This window comes from Lipophrys pholis, assembly GCF_963383615.2.
Source record: "Lipophrys pholis genome assembly, chromosome: 12".
NCBI classification, from domain to species: Eukaryota; Metazoa; Chordata; class Actinopteri; order Blenniiformes; family Blenniidae; genus Lipophrys; species Lipophrys pholis.
Window position 1 is genome coordinate 29,154,205 of NC_137641.1, and position 17,466 is coordinate 29,171,670.

Below are 17,466 nucleotides of genomic sequence, written 5' to 3' on the forward strand. Positions count from 1 at the left end.
GTATTTTTTTTATTTGATATTGCACTGTTATTACATAATACGGCTCTACACACCTGCATTTCATAACTGTTGCATTATGTAACGAGTTGTTACAAAATGTGGCAACGTTTATTACAAAATGCGGTGTTATTACACATTGAGTTGAAAATGTATTACATTATTACATATTGCACCGTTATTACATGATGCGGCTCCTCCTCTTTTTTTAAATTCTTCTGCACATCAGCCGACTACGTCACCAAAATCCATTGATAGCTCCTTAGATGAGATTATCTTTATTGTTATTTAAAAACATTCACCACAGACACATATGTGGATGAAATTTCTATGCAAAAGGCTTTAAAAGTGTCCAAACAAAAATAATCAAAACACAGATTAAACAGTAACAAGACGCATCATGGTACTGTGCTGGACGCTGCGTTGAAGGTCACAACATCCATCATCAGTCACGCAATTCATCCCGTCTTTAAGACTTGAATGTTTCTTCTGGATCTGAAAAAATAGAGGAAAAACACAGAACCAGTAGTAGTTAGTCTGCCGGGCCACAAGGGGGCACTGCAGCTTGTTTGCTTTCCTATTGAAACCACACGGACGTGTGCTCAGGGAACAACACGCTATGAACGTGAACAAGATGGTGAGAACCCGACATCCGCAGACTGACGACGAATCAGATGCTATTAGCAGTGAATCGCAACTATAAAACTACAAATATGGACGATAAAACTACAATACGGCCGCCATGTTTGTTACTGGCGCATGAGCAGAAGGAACTATTTATTTATTTCTTCACGCTGTTGCTGCCATATGGATGAAATCAATGGACTTTCATTAATATTGTTTATTGTTTCCAAATCATCCGATGAAATTCTCTACCTTGAGTTTATGATGTCATCGGGGGACATCAACCGGATCGATCCATGAAAACTCTTTCTCGCTCACAGGATCTTCTCAGAACCGGCAGGTCCTTTTTCCAAGAAATCTGATTGGTCGGGTAGGCGGAGCTTTTATTCTCGTTGATCTCTCACCCAGAACATAACCTGCTGCGGAGCAGATTATCTTTGAGTAGGACAGTCAACCCGGAGTTAACCCTGAAGTTACAGGAGAAACTCCAGCTTTCAGGATTTTTTTATCCACATTTTTATGTCGTTTGGGCTGAAATCAGTGAGTCAGATCTGGCAACCCTGGGCGTCCTCATATGTACCACCTGTTTACAGTTTAGCTACTGCGATGGCGATGGCTGTTATCGCTTCTGGCTTGTTTGCGTCTCACAAATTCTCTATTATATCACGCCATTATTGCGAAAGGAACAGGAAGCAATTTGTGCCACTCATTGTTGTTGTTTGTTTTTATTTATTTCCAGGATTCTGATTGGCGAGCATGACTTTATGCTTATAGTTACACTGCTGACTGCAGGTTTGACATGCTCTTAGTATGAATATGCTCTTAACAAGGTTTTTTTTAAATGTAAGTTTTATGCAAATTAAAATGCTTTTCAAAATAATTTGTTGTGAAGAATGTTATTTTTTGAAAACATAGAAGGGGGTTATGTGTTAACGTGGCCTCACATTCACTTATTATACCAATTCAGGGACAAAAAGTACAGCATTACGTGACCAACAGTGATACTTTCCCATAAGACTTATTAGTCTTATAAGACTAAGTCTTATAAGACTTACTTCACAAAGATGCCAAATTGATAAACCACATGCAAACTCCACCTGTGAAAAGGCCTTGAACCAACATTATTCTGCTAAATTTCAGGTTGCCACGTCTTTGTGTTTTAAAGGAGACATATCATGCTTTTAAATCCTTCCTTTTTACATATAAATCATACAGTTGTGGTCTATACAACGCGAAACTGCAATGCTTGGGTCTGAATTCCTCATTATTAGAGCTCCACAGGCCCCTTTTCTACCCCTTTTCTGATGCGCTTCTGAGAGCAACTCGTTTTGGGGCGGTCTCTTCAAATGCAAATGAGACACTTCATACCCCGCCTCCTCTCCAGGTTGCAGAGGTCACACTCGGTTCAACGTCACCCTGTTCGGCCATCTTTGTAGTTTGATAGAACAGATACAATTATCTAGCGGCGCAGAAACTTTATATTCACACATTATTTACAAAATGTCAACAACGGAAGATTTGTCCATCCAGCCATACATGTTGGAGCCAGAGTCGGACCCGGCGGAGCGAGATGAAAATGACGATGATGCACCTTCAGAACAACGTCTTCATATGGATGTAACGCAATGGTGTGTTACTATATTTACACTAACTTCTCCATCCATGCCCACTACTACAATACTGCCTGTATTACAACGACTATTTAACACAGAAGTTACATTATAATCTAAAACGAGCACACAGCGCTAACATATGAAGACGGTGCAACCGCTAATGCTAACAAAACAATGACAGGGACGTCTTATCATCACACTTTTTAGCGTTATATACAGCTTACCGAAGTGCTCTGTTCGTCGTCTCCATAGATAGAAGGAACTGACCGCTCAATCAGACCAAGTCTTTCGGCAAATCCTTCTTTATACTGGCGGAGGTTGCTGAAGCAGTCGTCCTTAAAGTGATTCGCGCACACAAAAATGACCTTACCCACAGATGTGGGTACATTTCTGTGAAAAATAAAACTCAACCAGGCACTTGGAAAAGGTTCTGATGCTGGGAGACGGTGTAACGAAGCTTGTGGGTTACTACATCCAACAACCGAACATTTCCACTTATCCTCTCGTAACTTCGGCACCCTTAGGTTGGACTACAAAATCGCAGCGAGAAACAAAAATGGCGGATTGCTCGAAACGTCGATGTCCTAATTTGGCAGTTCCGCTGAGAATACTGTGACGTCATTGTTCAAAAAACGTAATAGAGAATAGAAAAATCGAAACCGATCGCAAAATATGACCAAAAGAGAATATAAAGATATCAACGGAGCACCTGAAGAGACTACTTTGAACTTTTCTGTACTTCTAAACACTCTAAATATACACCAAAATGCATTTAAGGGCTAAAAAAGTGGATTTAGCATGATATGTCCCCTTTAAAGTGTCTCGTGAGACCTTCAGGATGAACCAGAGCGCAGAAACATCTGGACCTTAACCTTCATTAAAAAGCTTAAAAAAAAAACAACACAATTCCTCCTCTTTTTTTTTTTTTCTCTCTTGTTGTTGTTTATTTGCTATTACACTTCCTGGCTCCTGCCGCGCACGGAGGACGGAGGTGCGCGCGGCCTCGTGCGCAGCGGGTGCAGACAGACGGATCCGCAGCAGCGCGTGCGGCCGCAGCGAACCTGTCTCTTTAAGTTGGTGTCAAAGCCGATTAGCGCTGATCTCCGCCGTGATTCCGTTTTTTCTCCCTTCTATTTTTGTTTCGGCGCGACGCGCTTCATTCGCGGAGAGAGAAACCAGCCGGCAGGTGCAACTTCCGCACAAAGTTTCCCCGCGATGGGGACGTGGTGAAGCGGGCAGGGGGGAGAAGGGAAAGCCGCTCGCGACGCTCCAATCTGGAGAGGCTGATGCGCGCGGCGCTCCAACTTTGTTTCTGCCATGGTAAACCCGGATTACCTTTTCACTGCTTTCTCTCTCTAGTCCGCTAAAAATAAATAACCCGCAGCGGCCATGTGAAGGATTCTGGTTTGAAGTTAAAAAAAAAAAAAAAAGACGAAATCCGCGTAAAATGCAGAAGAGCGTGCGCTACAATGAGGGCCACGCGCTGTATCTGTCCGTGGTCGCGCGCAAAGAGGGAACCAAGCGCGGCTTCCTGAGCAAGAAGACCACCGAGAACAGCCGCTGGGCGGAGAAGTACTTCGCCCTCTACCAGAACGTCCTCTTCTACTTCGAGAACGAGCAGAGCACGAGGCCCTCGGGTATCTACCTGCTGGAGGGATGCACGTGCGAGCGCGCGCCGGCGCCCAAGGTGTCCGCCGTCAGCAAGGAGCCCGCGGAGAAACAGCAGGTGAGGGACGACAAGCCACACCTCAATCACTCCCGTTTTAAAGTTGTTTTTATAGTTTCAGCTTTTGGACTGAAGCAGAAAAACGCGAAAATGCGTCAATTATTTCGCATCTGCGCTTAAAAAAAAAGTTTCTATTTTAATATAAAGGAGAGAAAATGATGAAAGTGAGGCAGAATTTAGTTTTAGTGGTTGGCCGCTCATTAAAAGGTACAGAAATGATCGACATGTGATGCAAAATGACAAGCATGGGAATAAAGAGACTCCAAATGAATGCACAATTACCAAAATGTAGATGTGAAATGACAGGATCGTGACGCAATGTGAGCGAAATGTGACGCAAAATGATGAAAAACGAGATGCAAAATGAGCGAAATGTGATGGAAAACGACAGGCACAACAATTAAAAGACCTTAAAATGATTCTTAATTACCAGAGAAAGATGCAAAATGACCAAATTCAGATGTAATATTTTCCAAATGAGATGCAAAGTGATCGAAATCTAATGGAAAATGAAAACCAGATGCAAAATGACAGCTGCAAGATTTACTTTGTCTCTTGTGAATGTTTGTGCTTTTTGCTTTTTGCTGCTCACAAAGAGACAGAATTGCTTCAAAGAGACATAAAGACAAAGAAATCTAATAAACGAAACACAAAATGGCCAAAATAAAAGCACAGAGAAGATTTTAAGACAGAAAGTTACAAAAATGATGAAAAAAAAAAGAGTTTTCACATTTTAAACTGTTAAATTTCATGTTTTACACAAATGTGACAAATCTACCGTCAATTTTTATTCCTTTATTTTTTTACCATAAACACTCGCAAGGTGTATTATTGCTGATATATTTGTCTTTGTAAATCTTTTATATCTGATGCTTCACAGTCAAACAGCACAAGTAAAATCAATTTAAGAAGCTTGAAACTTTTTAGATTTCAATCTTGTTTCCTGGATTAATTAAAGTCTGAGAGGAGGTTGGGGTTGATTGAGGGGTGAAAACGGAAAAAAGTAGTTTTTTGTTAATAAAAAAAACTTTTTTTACTGCATCACTACATTATTTAAGTGGCATTTCTTTTCTTTATTAGCTGTGAATTTTAAGCGTTTCGTGTTTGTTCTAAAGTCCGAGAGGGCCTCTTGTTTTGTTCAGGTTGGACTTCAGTTGCCCTTCTTTTCCAAATCTTGTGCCAATTTTCATGTAAATAGAACTACATGTCTACATTTATTTTCAAGAGCGAGATTCTCACTAAACTGAGGCCCCCCCGTTTGCACAGCGTCTCGAGTGAAGACGCATCGTTTTCCCATTCGGAAAAACTTCTCCGTTTACACAGCAGCGTTCTGAAAACGAGGATATGGACCGGGAGCCGGCGACACTCCGGACGCCGCCATTGTTTTTGTTGTTGCTGTTGTCCGTCTACTGAGCGTGTGCAGAACTACGCCCGCGGCGCACGTGAGCGGAGTAGCAGGCGTTCCAGAGAAGCTGCATTGTCCTCGGTTTCCATGGAGACCGGCTTGGAGCGGTTTTCAAAAAGTTCCACCCTCGGAAAGCCCGTTTTCAAAAAGTTGCGTTTTCCGTGGCCGTGAAGCACCGTCGCCGTGTGAACGGATCCCCAAAACGTCAACGCACGTATTGTGTTTTAACTTGGTCCTATCAAGGTGGGTGTAAGAGATGATGACCAAAATAACACAGTAAAAGCAGTTTCAAGAGGGTTTCATTCCTCGAAAACATCAGTACTGTAAATACTATTTCCTCTAATATTTGATCTGCGAAAGCTAAATTTAAACGACCCATTTTCTTGTGTTTGCCGCCGCCTGTGAAGAGCCTTCATCCCAGTTCTCCTTGAATATTCTCCTCCCTGCGTGGCCGCGGTTTGATCCGCAGGTGAATCCGTCGCCTCCGTCGCCTCCTGCTCATCGCGCGCTCTGTTTTTAGAGGCGACGCCGCGTCGCAGTCCGTTCGCGGCCTTCGTTGTGGAAACGACGAACACGACTCGATAATTGATGATTCTAAACGCTAAAGCTCACCGTCACTTGTGACTCAACCACATGTGCCTTTTAAAAAATGTACCTGAATCTCAGTCGCTGTATTACAAGAGGAAGCGTCACTCATTGAGAATCCAGATTATAGAGCATCTTCCTCCTAACATCTAGATTATAGAGCATCTTCCTCATAACATCCAGATTATAGAGCATCTCCCACCTAACATCCAGATTATAGAGCATCTTCCTACCACTATCATCCAGATTATAGAGCACCCCCTCCTAACATCCAGATTATAGAGCATCTGCCTCCTAACATCTATATTATAGAGCATCTTCCGCTTCCTACCGTCCAGATAATAGATCATCTTCCTCCTCTTAACATCCAGATTATAGAACACCTTCCTCCTAACATCCAGATTATAGAGCATCTTCCTCCCACTAGCATCCAGATTATAGAGCATCTTCCTCCCACTAGCATCCAGATTATAGAGCATCTTCTTTCCACTAACATCCAGATTATAGAGCATCCTCCTCATAACATCCAGATTATAGAGCATCTTCCTCCCACTAACATCCAGATTATGGAGCATCTTCCTCCTCTAACATCAGATTATAGAGCATCTTCCTCCACTAATGTCCAGATTATATAGCATATTCCTCCTCCTAAAATCCAGATTATAGAGCATCTTCCTCCTCTAACATCCAGATTATAGCGCATCCTCCTCCTCCTCCTCTAATATCCAGATTATAGAGCGTCTTCCTCCTCTAATCTCCAGATTATAAAATCTTCATGTAAGCGATGCAATTTCAGCTAACATCCAGATTATAGAGCGTCTGATATGCTAATTCTGTTGGCAAGTTGTTGCCGCTCAGTGAAAGAAAGGCTTATCGAACACAAATGGGACCCAGAATCGCGCCCTGAGGCACGCCACAAGTCTAATGCACTGTTACCGCGTTAGACTGCCGCCATTGTTTTACTGGATTGTTGACAGATTTTGTTTAAATCATGAAACCGTTGCCAATGGATACCTTTAATTATAAACAGCAGATCTTTGAGTCTAGAATGAAAAACATCCAGAATCTCAGCAGGTCGGCTCGAGAGAAACAAATGACGGTTTCTGACGGCGAATCGTCTCGGTCCGACATCGGAGCTCATCAAAGCTCTCGGCCTCCATTTATGAGTCCTCCTGTTTGATGTGCACTCACCATTCGTCCAATCACCCGCCTCCGTTCATGGTTAACCTCCATCATTAGTGGCGCTGTGATCAGCGGACTCCTAACAAGCCTGGCGTGTTGTATTCTCCTTCATCTTCCTGGGGAAAAACACGTACAGAAATATAGTGGAACTGCCTTGATTGTGTGTTTTCTTCAGGTTCTTTTTTAAATCAGACGACATGAACAACATGTTAAATCTATATTTAGATTTTTTTTTAAATATATTTATATGGGTTGTGTGGATTAGCTACCCAATGGTATACTCGCTATAGAAAACGATAATGGTGTTTCGAGGCACATCGGTCCTTTTGTCCTCATAAACAGAAAAAAACACTTTTGATAAAACGATCAGTTCTGAGATAATCATCAAAAACATCTGAAGAACTTATGTAAAACTCAAAATTGATTCCATTTCATGTTCTTGTCATAACCGACTCGGACTAAACAAATCTTCAAGAGCTCGTATTCCGACTTTCTTCTTCTCATGTGGACAATCGGAAATTTTTTCAGACATTTTTTTATAAGAATCCCAGAAAATAAAGAGATAAAAGTTGTTTTTATAAAAAACAAATAATAATGAATACATAGTTTTAACTTGTACTCACGAACTTGAGGAGTTGTTTTATTTATAAAGCACTTTTCATTGAAAAAAATTAATCTGAAAATGCCGCAAACACACAGTATAAAAAAAAACCCCAGAAGTAAAACACTTAAAAATACACATTTAAAGCAAGTCCTTAAAGTGAATTAAAAGACTCCTTTAAAAGGAAAGTCTTGTTCCACTTCCAAATCCAATTCCAAACGTATGTTGCGTGGTGTCCACACGGTGTGTGTGAGTGTGACCCGTTAAACCATGACATCACGTGTCCACATGTTTCCATTATGAAGTACCAGAAGTATTGGAAAAGTATTATTAAAGGAGCAGTGCGTGTTGCCGGGCAGATTAGGTGCAGTTGTGTCTGTTGCCATGGAGACGGAGCTCCTGTCACTGAAGAGCAGAGCTGGCGAGTCACTAACAGGACTCTGAAGTGGGTACGCTCGTCCCGAAGAACTGATTAGTGTTCGAGAACCGTTAGGCCGAGTTGAAAAAGTTTTTCACCGTGCGCGTCAGAGGAAGCTCTTGGACTCACATTGAGCTTCTCGTGTCTTCAAGATGTTCCGTCTCTCTGTAATGACTTGATAAAAATGTCTCAACTTTTGGGTTCGAGTAAGAAAATGTCTCGCAAAAATACATTGGAGGAAATCTGGCACCTTGGCGATCAAATGCTTTTTTAAAAAGAACCGTTTATGTTACAAATGAAAGCGGCCCCTTATTAGAAGCACAAGGCCCGGAGCTACGTTTTGATGTATAACATGATAAGATCAAGTGAGACATTTTCTTTTTGTGTGTGTGTGTAACTCGACACTTTCTCCCACTCTTAATAAAAATCTCTCCACGCTGAGTCCCCCCATAGACTCCCATGTTAAACTCCAAAACTGCCTGAAAAATGTTTTCACATCTGAATAGAGGACAGACACGGCAACGTGTTGAAAGTTAAATGAAGTCTCGAGCTCAAAGTGTGACGACGTCACCTGAAAAGTGAGGATTTTTTTCTGTGTTTTTCACTCGATTTCACTTTAAATGTGAAATTATCAGTCGTTTTTCATGATTTTTGTGGAAACGTTTAGCCGAATCGTTAACAAAAGTCATAGCACACCATTCCGTGTGCTAACAGACGGCTAACAGCAGCTACAGCCCTCCACTGCGTCTCCATGGCAACAGACACTGAACTCCTTTGACCTCCATTTTTTCGCAGTCTTTTGGGATTTACTCGGGAACCTTTCGTGTCCCAAAATCTGATGGATTGGCCCTTGGATGATGACAGTAGATGAGTAGTTGGCAGTTGGTAATATACATACATACATACAAACCAATAAATGAATACGAGCAGACAAAAACATAAACTTCCCCTCATCTTTCATTGGCGAAGGTAATAAACCAGTATGAAAGTTGGGACGTCGATAGATCTGCAGTTCAGTGAACGCGCCGCTGTAACGTCCTGACGAATGAGATTAGACCGAGAACAAATCTAAACAACAGTGGGTCAGATTAAAATTCAGCGCCGTGATTAGAGTAATGAAGTGGAAATATTTAAGCTGCGAGCTTGATTGTGTGGGTGTGTGTGTGTGTGTGTGTGTGTGTGTGTGTGTGTGTGTGTGTGTGTGTGTGTGTGTGTCCGACACGCTTATCAAGTGAAATTTTCCCCTTAAAATAAACTTTAAGACATTTAGGCCCAGTTTACAAGTAAAAACGAAGTTTGGGCACTCTTTTAAAAAAAAAAAAAAGGCTCCCAAAGTGCAACTTTTTAAAAAAAATGATCTGACTCCATCTGCTTGTAAATGTTGCGTTTTTTTTCCCCATTCATTGTTTTTGATAAGTTGAATTTTTCTCCGTTTCCGCAGAGACAGTCAGAGAGTTTTCACATACAGGTAATTTCAATATAAAAACACATTTATTGTCTTGGAGAAAACAAAAAAAAATCACAATTTCTTTCAAACTGTAAGCAGGATTTTTATAGATTTTGTTGTTTTTCTAGTCAGTTTTGGGCTAAAAATGTAAATGTGCGCGTGTAACAGCCAAAAATGAAACGATAGCTAATAACACAATGCACAATAATGTTATTATTTGAGCTATTTGAAATGTAATAAAACCCAGTTTTAAATAAAATGTTGCCAGTAATTTAATAATTAATGTAATAATTGCAGCTGATAATGTAAAAATAAATAAATGAATAAATAGGACTGCATTATCTATATATTTTTGTATTAAATATGTGTATAGTTGATGGCACAGTTTTCATATTCATTTACTGAGGAAATATACTGCGCAGTACTCTTTATTTTTTATGGTTATTAAATTATTGGCTTTTAAATTTAAATTCATGCATGTAAAGATGAGGCAGGATTATATAAGCTCGTTTGGTTTAATTTTGTCCCTTCTTAGGAAATATGCACAAAAATATAATTAATTTATACCAGACAAATATTGTTGGATTTTCCCCCTCCACATATTACTTATTAAAGATGTGACTAGTGGGAGCGTTTGCTTTCCGTTGCGAAACTTTTAGCAACGCGGGACGTCTCCGCTGACATTGACTTTGTCCTCTGTGCCCCTCCGACGCTCCCTGCTAACACTGCGGCCCGCTTCGGCCTCCTCAGACCTACTGCCGTGTTTCCATGGCAACCAGGTGATGGCCGGAGCTGGGGGTGGGGGGGGTGGGCGGGACTGAATGCCGACGTGTGTTGGTTCTGTCTGCGTTTGTGTCGGACGTGTGGGAGGCTGCAGCGCCTCCGCTAAGAATAGCAGGAGAGCTGGTCCTGTAGCCTGCAGCCACGGGCTGAATGACACACACACACACACACACACACACACACACACACACACACACCGCTGATCTTTGTCGTTTCTCAGGAATCTGTGTGGACGCCTCCCAAAGCGATGTTGATATTTAGGCCCCGTCTCGACGACCTTTTCAAGCCATGGCGGAAAATGAAACTTTTTGAAAACGACTCCCAAGATGCAACGCTTGAAAAAATGCTCTGTCTCCATCTAAAGTCGCACAACTTTTTGAAAACACTGCGACTGCACAGACACCACAGTCCTCCGTGGAAACGGGGGGGAACCTAGCTTTTCAAAAATGCTCTGGCGCGTCTTGTTGAAATTGAGAAAAATGCAACTTTTTGAAAACATTTCAACAGCTTACCTTTTTGAATTGTATGGTTTTGGATTGTTAAAATGTAGGGCGTGTTATGAATAAAACGTATAATCATTAATAAAATGAAAATGTTTTGACTCTGTCTCTGTGGAAACAGGTTAAAACGCAACTTTTTGAAAACGCTCTGTCTCTGTGAAAAGGGGGGTGGGGTGTAAACGCAACTTTGAAAAAAATGCAACAACACGGTGTCCATGGAAACGTGAGAAAACGAAACTTATTAAAAGCTCTGGCTCCATGGAAATTGGGGAAACCCAACTTTTTGAAAATGCCACCGTTTCTGGGGAAATTAATTAAAACGCGACTTTCTGTAAATAAACATTGTTGACCATAAGATGACAACTGAATTCAAAAACAGACCAATAAGTAAGATAAAACAGGAAATGATGAACTACCACAAAACAAACAACTAATTTAAATGAGGTTTACACGTTTCGGTTTATCCAAACTGAATATTTCTGTCAAGTCAGCTTTATTTATTTATTTATTTATTTTTGTCCTTCAAAATGTGAGAGAACCTGCGGCGGCTGTGAAACTAACCCGCAACCAGTCCAACGGCGGTTTTATAAGAAAATCCATCGGGGATATGGCATAAAGATGCACGATGTCCACTTTCAACATATTGAACACGTTAATCCTGAAAAAAAAAAAAAGTTTTTGAACTTCTGTGACGCTGCGTGCTAAGCTAAATGCACTTGTGGGATTAATGCGGCGGTTTTAGTACCGACCGAAAGCTCAAAAAGAGCTTATAGAATGGAGAAAAGAAAAAAGAAAAACCAGCAGCAGGAATTAAACTGGGTAGGTTTAATCCACGAAATGCACAGAAATAACGACAAATTAGAACAGAAAATGACAACAAAAACACGGCGTCACGGTAGAAAATCACAGCCTGCTGACGGATATAAGAGAATACCCGACGTACATCTATTTTAAAAAAAACAACTTAAACATTCTCTTAAAGTAAATCAGTCTTGCACTCATTTCACGTAAATGTAATTTGTGTAGTTTTTATACTTTGTTTTTAATACTGTGTTTTGAATTCCTTTATACATTGTGATGCTGGTGTGACCTGCCTCGGGACTACACACGTAAATTAGCAGTTTTGCTCTAATCTGTCACGTTTACAATTTGTATATGATTGTTCATTAATGTGTTGTTGTCCAGATCAAATAGATAAATAAATAAATAAATAAATAACCACAAAATGGCAAATTATTACCACAATATGATGGTTAAAATCTTACATCAATATAAGCAAATAATCAAAACAGATACAAGGATGATGACAGAGCTCTAAAAGACTGAAATACAAGATTAAAATGGTAAAACTTCACTATAAAATTCCCACAAAAACAAAAATATGACAACAAAATGAGAAAATAAAACCACAAATTCAAAATTAAGATCACAAAATGAGAAGAATATGACAAAAAGAAGAAAATAAAAATACCACATTCAAAAAAGAAATATGACTGTTTGCAGCCGAGCACAGTCATGGAGGACAAACCAAAGTCCTGCGTAACGCGGCGGCAACGCAACAGGCTAATGTGGAGCGACGAAGCAAGCCGCCGCTACAACAGCGCTCGGCGACGCCGCACGGCGATAAAGAACAACGCGTTGGTGCCGGAGATGCACTGTCGTGAAGAGCAACGCGGCGCCGGCGGCTCAATGCTGACGCGGGCCGACGTGAAACGATGCGGCTTCGATGCGAAGCGGCGAACGTGGACTCGGCGTTGGCCCGCGACGGGGGACACGACACATCGCAATACAGGGCGATGCGGCGTGACGCAAGGTGGAGTCGGGCGACGAGGCGGGCCGAAGCAGAGCTTAATGGTCTCGCTCGCGCTCCCTGTCTCTCATTGTTATCCTCCAGCTTAAACCCGGCTCGTGGTCGGGGAAGCCGCATTAGCAATGCAAGAAGCTGTACAAGCCTCCATGGTTATGTAAACCCTGACACACACACACACACACACACACACACACACACACACACACACACACACACACACACACACACACACACACACTCAAGCCCTTAAGCCTCTCTGGTCTGTAGCCGGCACACGCCAGCAAGTGTCTCTCACCCGCTTATCGTTGCATCATTACTATACGGACCTGCTTTCCCTCCGCGGCGGCCGCGGCGGCCTCGGGGAGCCGCGGAGGGAAAGCACGTAAAAATATAACGCGTGGGAAAGGTGCCGTTTATTAGGGCGTGTTGACGTTGGCCTGTTTGTTCCGGAACCAGAGTTCTCTTCAGGGAAAGGAAACGTTTTCGTTTGGACGTGAAATCTCCCCCCGAACTTGGTCCCCTTGAAATGCCAGGTCTCGCTTCGCCTGCAGACGATCTTTCCAGCTGTGGTGCGCAATGCATTCTGGGTAGTGACCTAACAAAGCCAATCAAGCGAATCACAAGAATTAGACGCAGAAAGAAAAAGTCTCACGGCCAGATGTGGAGTAGTGAGGAAGAAGTAGTGAGGAAGACTCTCATTGATATCTGGTCCGAAGACTTTATATCACGGTTGTTTGTGGCTACATCGTTAGCCACGAGCTAACTAGCCTAGCCACCGCGGGATAAAGCAGCAGGACTTCCGGTTTCGGTCCGGACCAATCAGTGAACACTGTTTCTTCTTCACTTCCTCTCTGATCAGTGTTTGTCTGGGGTAACAGCGCCCCCAAACCAGCAGCTGGTGTAACTGCGTGACGTTTTCCAGGTTTGGTCTCTAAAGGGAACGTGATCAAAATGAAGGGCTGAAAAACTGGAGGCGTTTTACACAAACTGGAACAGGCCGTTAAAAGAGAAGAACCATTCTCCTGCTTATACACAAATACATAATGGTGTGAAATAAGAGGTTTTTATTTACGTATATGGGGATTTTGGACTTCGTAGTTTGCGGCGATGACGAGATGGACAGGTGTAAGGACAGACGTCTGACTGGTGGGACGGCAGGTTGTATGTCAACCGGATGTGGGCCAGGTCGGGCGATGATGTCACCGTTTACATGATGGCACGCCACATGTGGCCCAATTGTGGTTGACCTCATGTCATCCAGATGTCGCATATGAACAGGAACACATGTATTTTATACAGGGTGAATTAAGTCGTACATTTAAAAATGTTTTTCTGTTGGTGTCTGAAAAGCCAAGCAAAAATAATGAATTACTTTTAAAAGGTTCTTTCTACTTTTATTGGTGTCCACTACCACCCACTCCTGTTTTATTTTCAGATCATTTAAACTCAAACACATTTTGACTGTTAAACTTACTTTGTTAACATTAAAGTATAATGTCCAAAAATTCATTTTATTATTATTTTATCATTGTATTTCAAGTGTTAAACTGTGTTACAATGAATTTGTGAACTTTATAATTGAATGTAGTGTTTTATTGATAAGTATTTAAACTGTTAAACTTACTGTATTACAGTGTCTTTTTGCACTTTTTAATTTAATGTTATATTAAGTATATTTGAACTGTTAAACTTACTGTGTTGTAATTTTTTGCACGTCTTAATTAAATTTTATATTTTTAAGTATTTGTTTTGTTAAAGGACAGCGTGATAGAATAGTTTTATTTAATTGAATGTAGTGTTTTATTGATAAGTATTTGGACTGTTAAGGATCGTGAATTCATTTTCAGAAGTTGTTCAATTATAAAATAATATGTTTGCAAAATTGTACCACTGTTGTTGAGGCTAAATAAGCCACATGTCATTATTACAAAGCTTAGTTAAGGTATAGATTAGGCTGACATCTGGTGCCGGGGCCAGACCAATTTTGGTATGTGGGTAGCATCGTCTCGAATACGCTGACAACCAGGAGGAACATTAAATATTAATAGAATATTAAAATATTCCGATTTTCCACAGGGAAAAAAATCCCATCGCTTTTATGTAATTTTCTTTATTCTTAACTTTCACTTTTTCTTTCCCCGCTCTGACACAAGTTTAGACTTTCATTCCCTTTCTGTGGTATTTGTATTGGGCCAGATTAGCATCCAGACAAATATTTAAGCATTTCTCCTTGGATTACGTGAATTTAGTGTAATGACTCTTTTGTCCATTGGGGGGCCGTGGTGAGTCTGAAGCTTAAAGATTTGTCGGTTGTTGTGTTATTTATGTTTGGATGCCTGCTTTGTCCTGTCTCGGTGTACGAACGCACAGGGTCCTATAGGGGCTTAAGGCCACCATCTTGTGGTCGGGAGTGGTATTACGAGGCTGAACGACTCGAGGCTATTTAACTAGGATGTTTGAATTTTTGAAGTATGCCACACAGTTTTAATCACCGTGGAAGTACGAGGGAAGGAGTATATCCCCCCATCTGTTCACCGAATTCAACTTTGTTTACTGAAATCCGTTTCCTTTCATAACTCTGACACAATTTTACACTTTTTCATTTCCTTTTCTGGGCTATTTTTGTTGACCCAGATTAGCATCCAGCCACATATTATATCATTTCTGACCCCAAACGCTGTCTTTTTTTTTTTTTTTTTTTTTTTTTTTTTACCCTCGCATGCGGATTATCTGAGTACTCGTACACATGCCTTTTGAATTTATCAGCCGTCACTGCGGCGTACTCCTCTGCCAAACCGCACAAATTCTCTTGGAGTCCAAACCGAGCGAGACTCCGTCAGGTCTCCGTCAGGTCTCCGTCAGGTCTCCGTCAGGTCTCCGTCAGGTCTCCGTCAGCCTGAGGGGGAACCGGGGCCGTGATGGTGGCGTGTTTTGACGTGATGCTGTGAAGCTGTTTGCTGAGGTTTTTACAGCCAAAGGATGGTACGACCCTTACATAGAGCTGTTTGACTAGAGTGCCTCCCGGTTGGCAGGGAAAAGTCTTTAAGATATAAAAAATTTATATTTATAAATTTTTTTTAATTTCGGCATTTCTTCAGAAAACAAAAACGGAACAAATAACACTCAATTGTTCAACTAATCAGCCAAAAGGGTGTAGGTTGAAGAAAAAAGCTTACACACACCTACCCCATTACACAAAAAACAAAAACAACGCTCTCTAGAAAATGTCACACAGAATTCTTGTTAACTAATATTTCTACTTTTACAATACACGTTCAATATAACCGCGCGACCACGCTAACTGTTTACAGTCTTTCCTCACTCAGGTGGCGATCTCTGCTTTAAGATCACCGCAAGATGTGCAAAAAATAACTTATTGATGCGAGTTTGAACTGCTCTGATGAATAAGTCAGGCTGCCGCGTCTCTCCTTTACACACTGGATTTTATGTAGCGGGTTAAAGTGTATTTAAAATGTATGAAGAATAAATAAAACATCTTAAAGCAAGTGGATTGCGGTTGAATGTACCCTCCGATACCTCAGTAGTTTCTCCGCTGCAGCTTTATTCTGGGGAAACAGACAACCGTCAAAACAGCCTAATTATCGCCTGCCCCTATATACTCTTGTTTTTCTGCTTTTTTAACACTGGAACTTTGACACGGGGAAGCTGGATATGGAAACGTGAGACAGTTCACAGGTCTACTGTCGGTTGTTTTCTATTTCTGGGGATTTTTGTTCTCGGTTGTGTGTTAAAATGTCAAAAAAAAAAAAAAGGGTGAGAAAATGTCGGTCATATTATATGATTAAGTGTTTTGTCCCATTTAAAAGCCATTCATGAGTACTTTGCTGCTCACGCTGACATTTGAGAAGTTAGATGAAGCTGAAAAATAGTGGAAACATAAAAATGAAGTATTAAAAGGTGGATGGATTACGGCTGATCATTAAAGCAGTTTCTTCAAACTAGGAACATTCCTGACTTATCACCCATCAACTATATCTTTTTTTTTTTTTATCAATTCTAGTCGACTAGTCTAAAAATGAAAAACACTTAAACCAGGCAAATCTTCTTTTTGCATATAAAAAAATGTGATATACCGTATTTTCTGGACTGTGAGTTGAATGTTTTTTTTGTGTTTGGCTGCTCATACGACTTGTATGTCAAAATGTGCAGGTCATACGCTCTGTGACCACTAGATGTCACTGTACGGCAACAGAAAACTGCTACAGCACCACAGAAAAACCTCCTTTATGATGGAATTTGAATAACAGCAAGAAAAATGGCTCCAAAACAGACATGAAAAACATTATAAAATAAATAGATTGAGGCATCTACAAGTAGGCCAAGTATCTTTATGTATCCGGAAAATAAAAGCATGGTCATTTTACATTAATAGAAATTGAAATTATATAGCAAAAGCCCAAAATAACTTTCTAGATAAAGCGAATAATTACCACAGGTTTTGGTTTAAAGACTCTAAATCACACTCATATATAATCACGCTGTAGAAGATGTTGAACTCTTGTACCGTTTGTTTTGTCTTTCCTGGAACGCAGCACTACTTCCTGGTGATTTTTGGCCACGATGGACAGAAACCTCTGGAGCTGCGGACAGAAGAGGAGCTGGACTGTAACGAGTGGCTGGAGTTCATCCAGCAGGCCAGGTAACGGGCAGAGAACCTTCCAGAACAAGCTGTGGGTTTTTAATCACTGTACAGGACTGATGCTTCTAGACGACGCTTCAGGATCCTTTACTTCTTTATATTCTGACTTTTCTTC

At 41.0% G+C, this 17,466-nt stretch overlaps 1 protein-coding gene across 1 annotated transcript in view; it reads left to right on the top strand.

Moving 5' to 3' along the window:
• Positions 1-3,681: 3,681 nt before the first annotated feature.
• Positions 3,682-17,466, top strand: part of rasgrf2a (Ras protein-specific guanine nucleotide-releasing factor 2a) — a gene marked incomplete at its 5' end in the record, with an annotated part of 41,301 nt that continues 27,516 nt past the window's right edge. Inside the window, 2 exons of the mRNA XM_080476455.1 lie at positions 3,682-3,960; positions 17,245-17,351. Of these exons, the coding sequence (XP_080332581.1) occupies positions 3,682-3,960; positions 17,245-17,351 (386 nt within the window). The remainder of the gene's footprint in view (positions 3,961-17,244; positions 17,352-17,466) is intronic.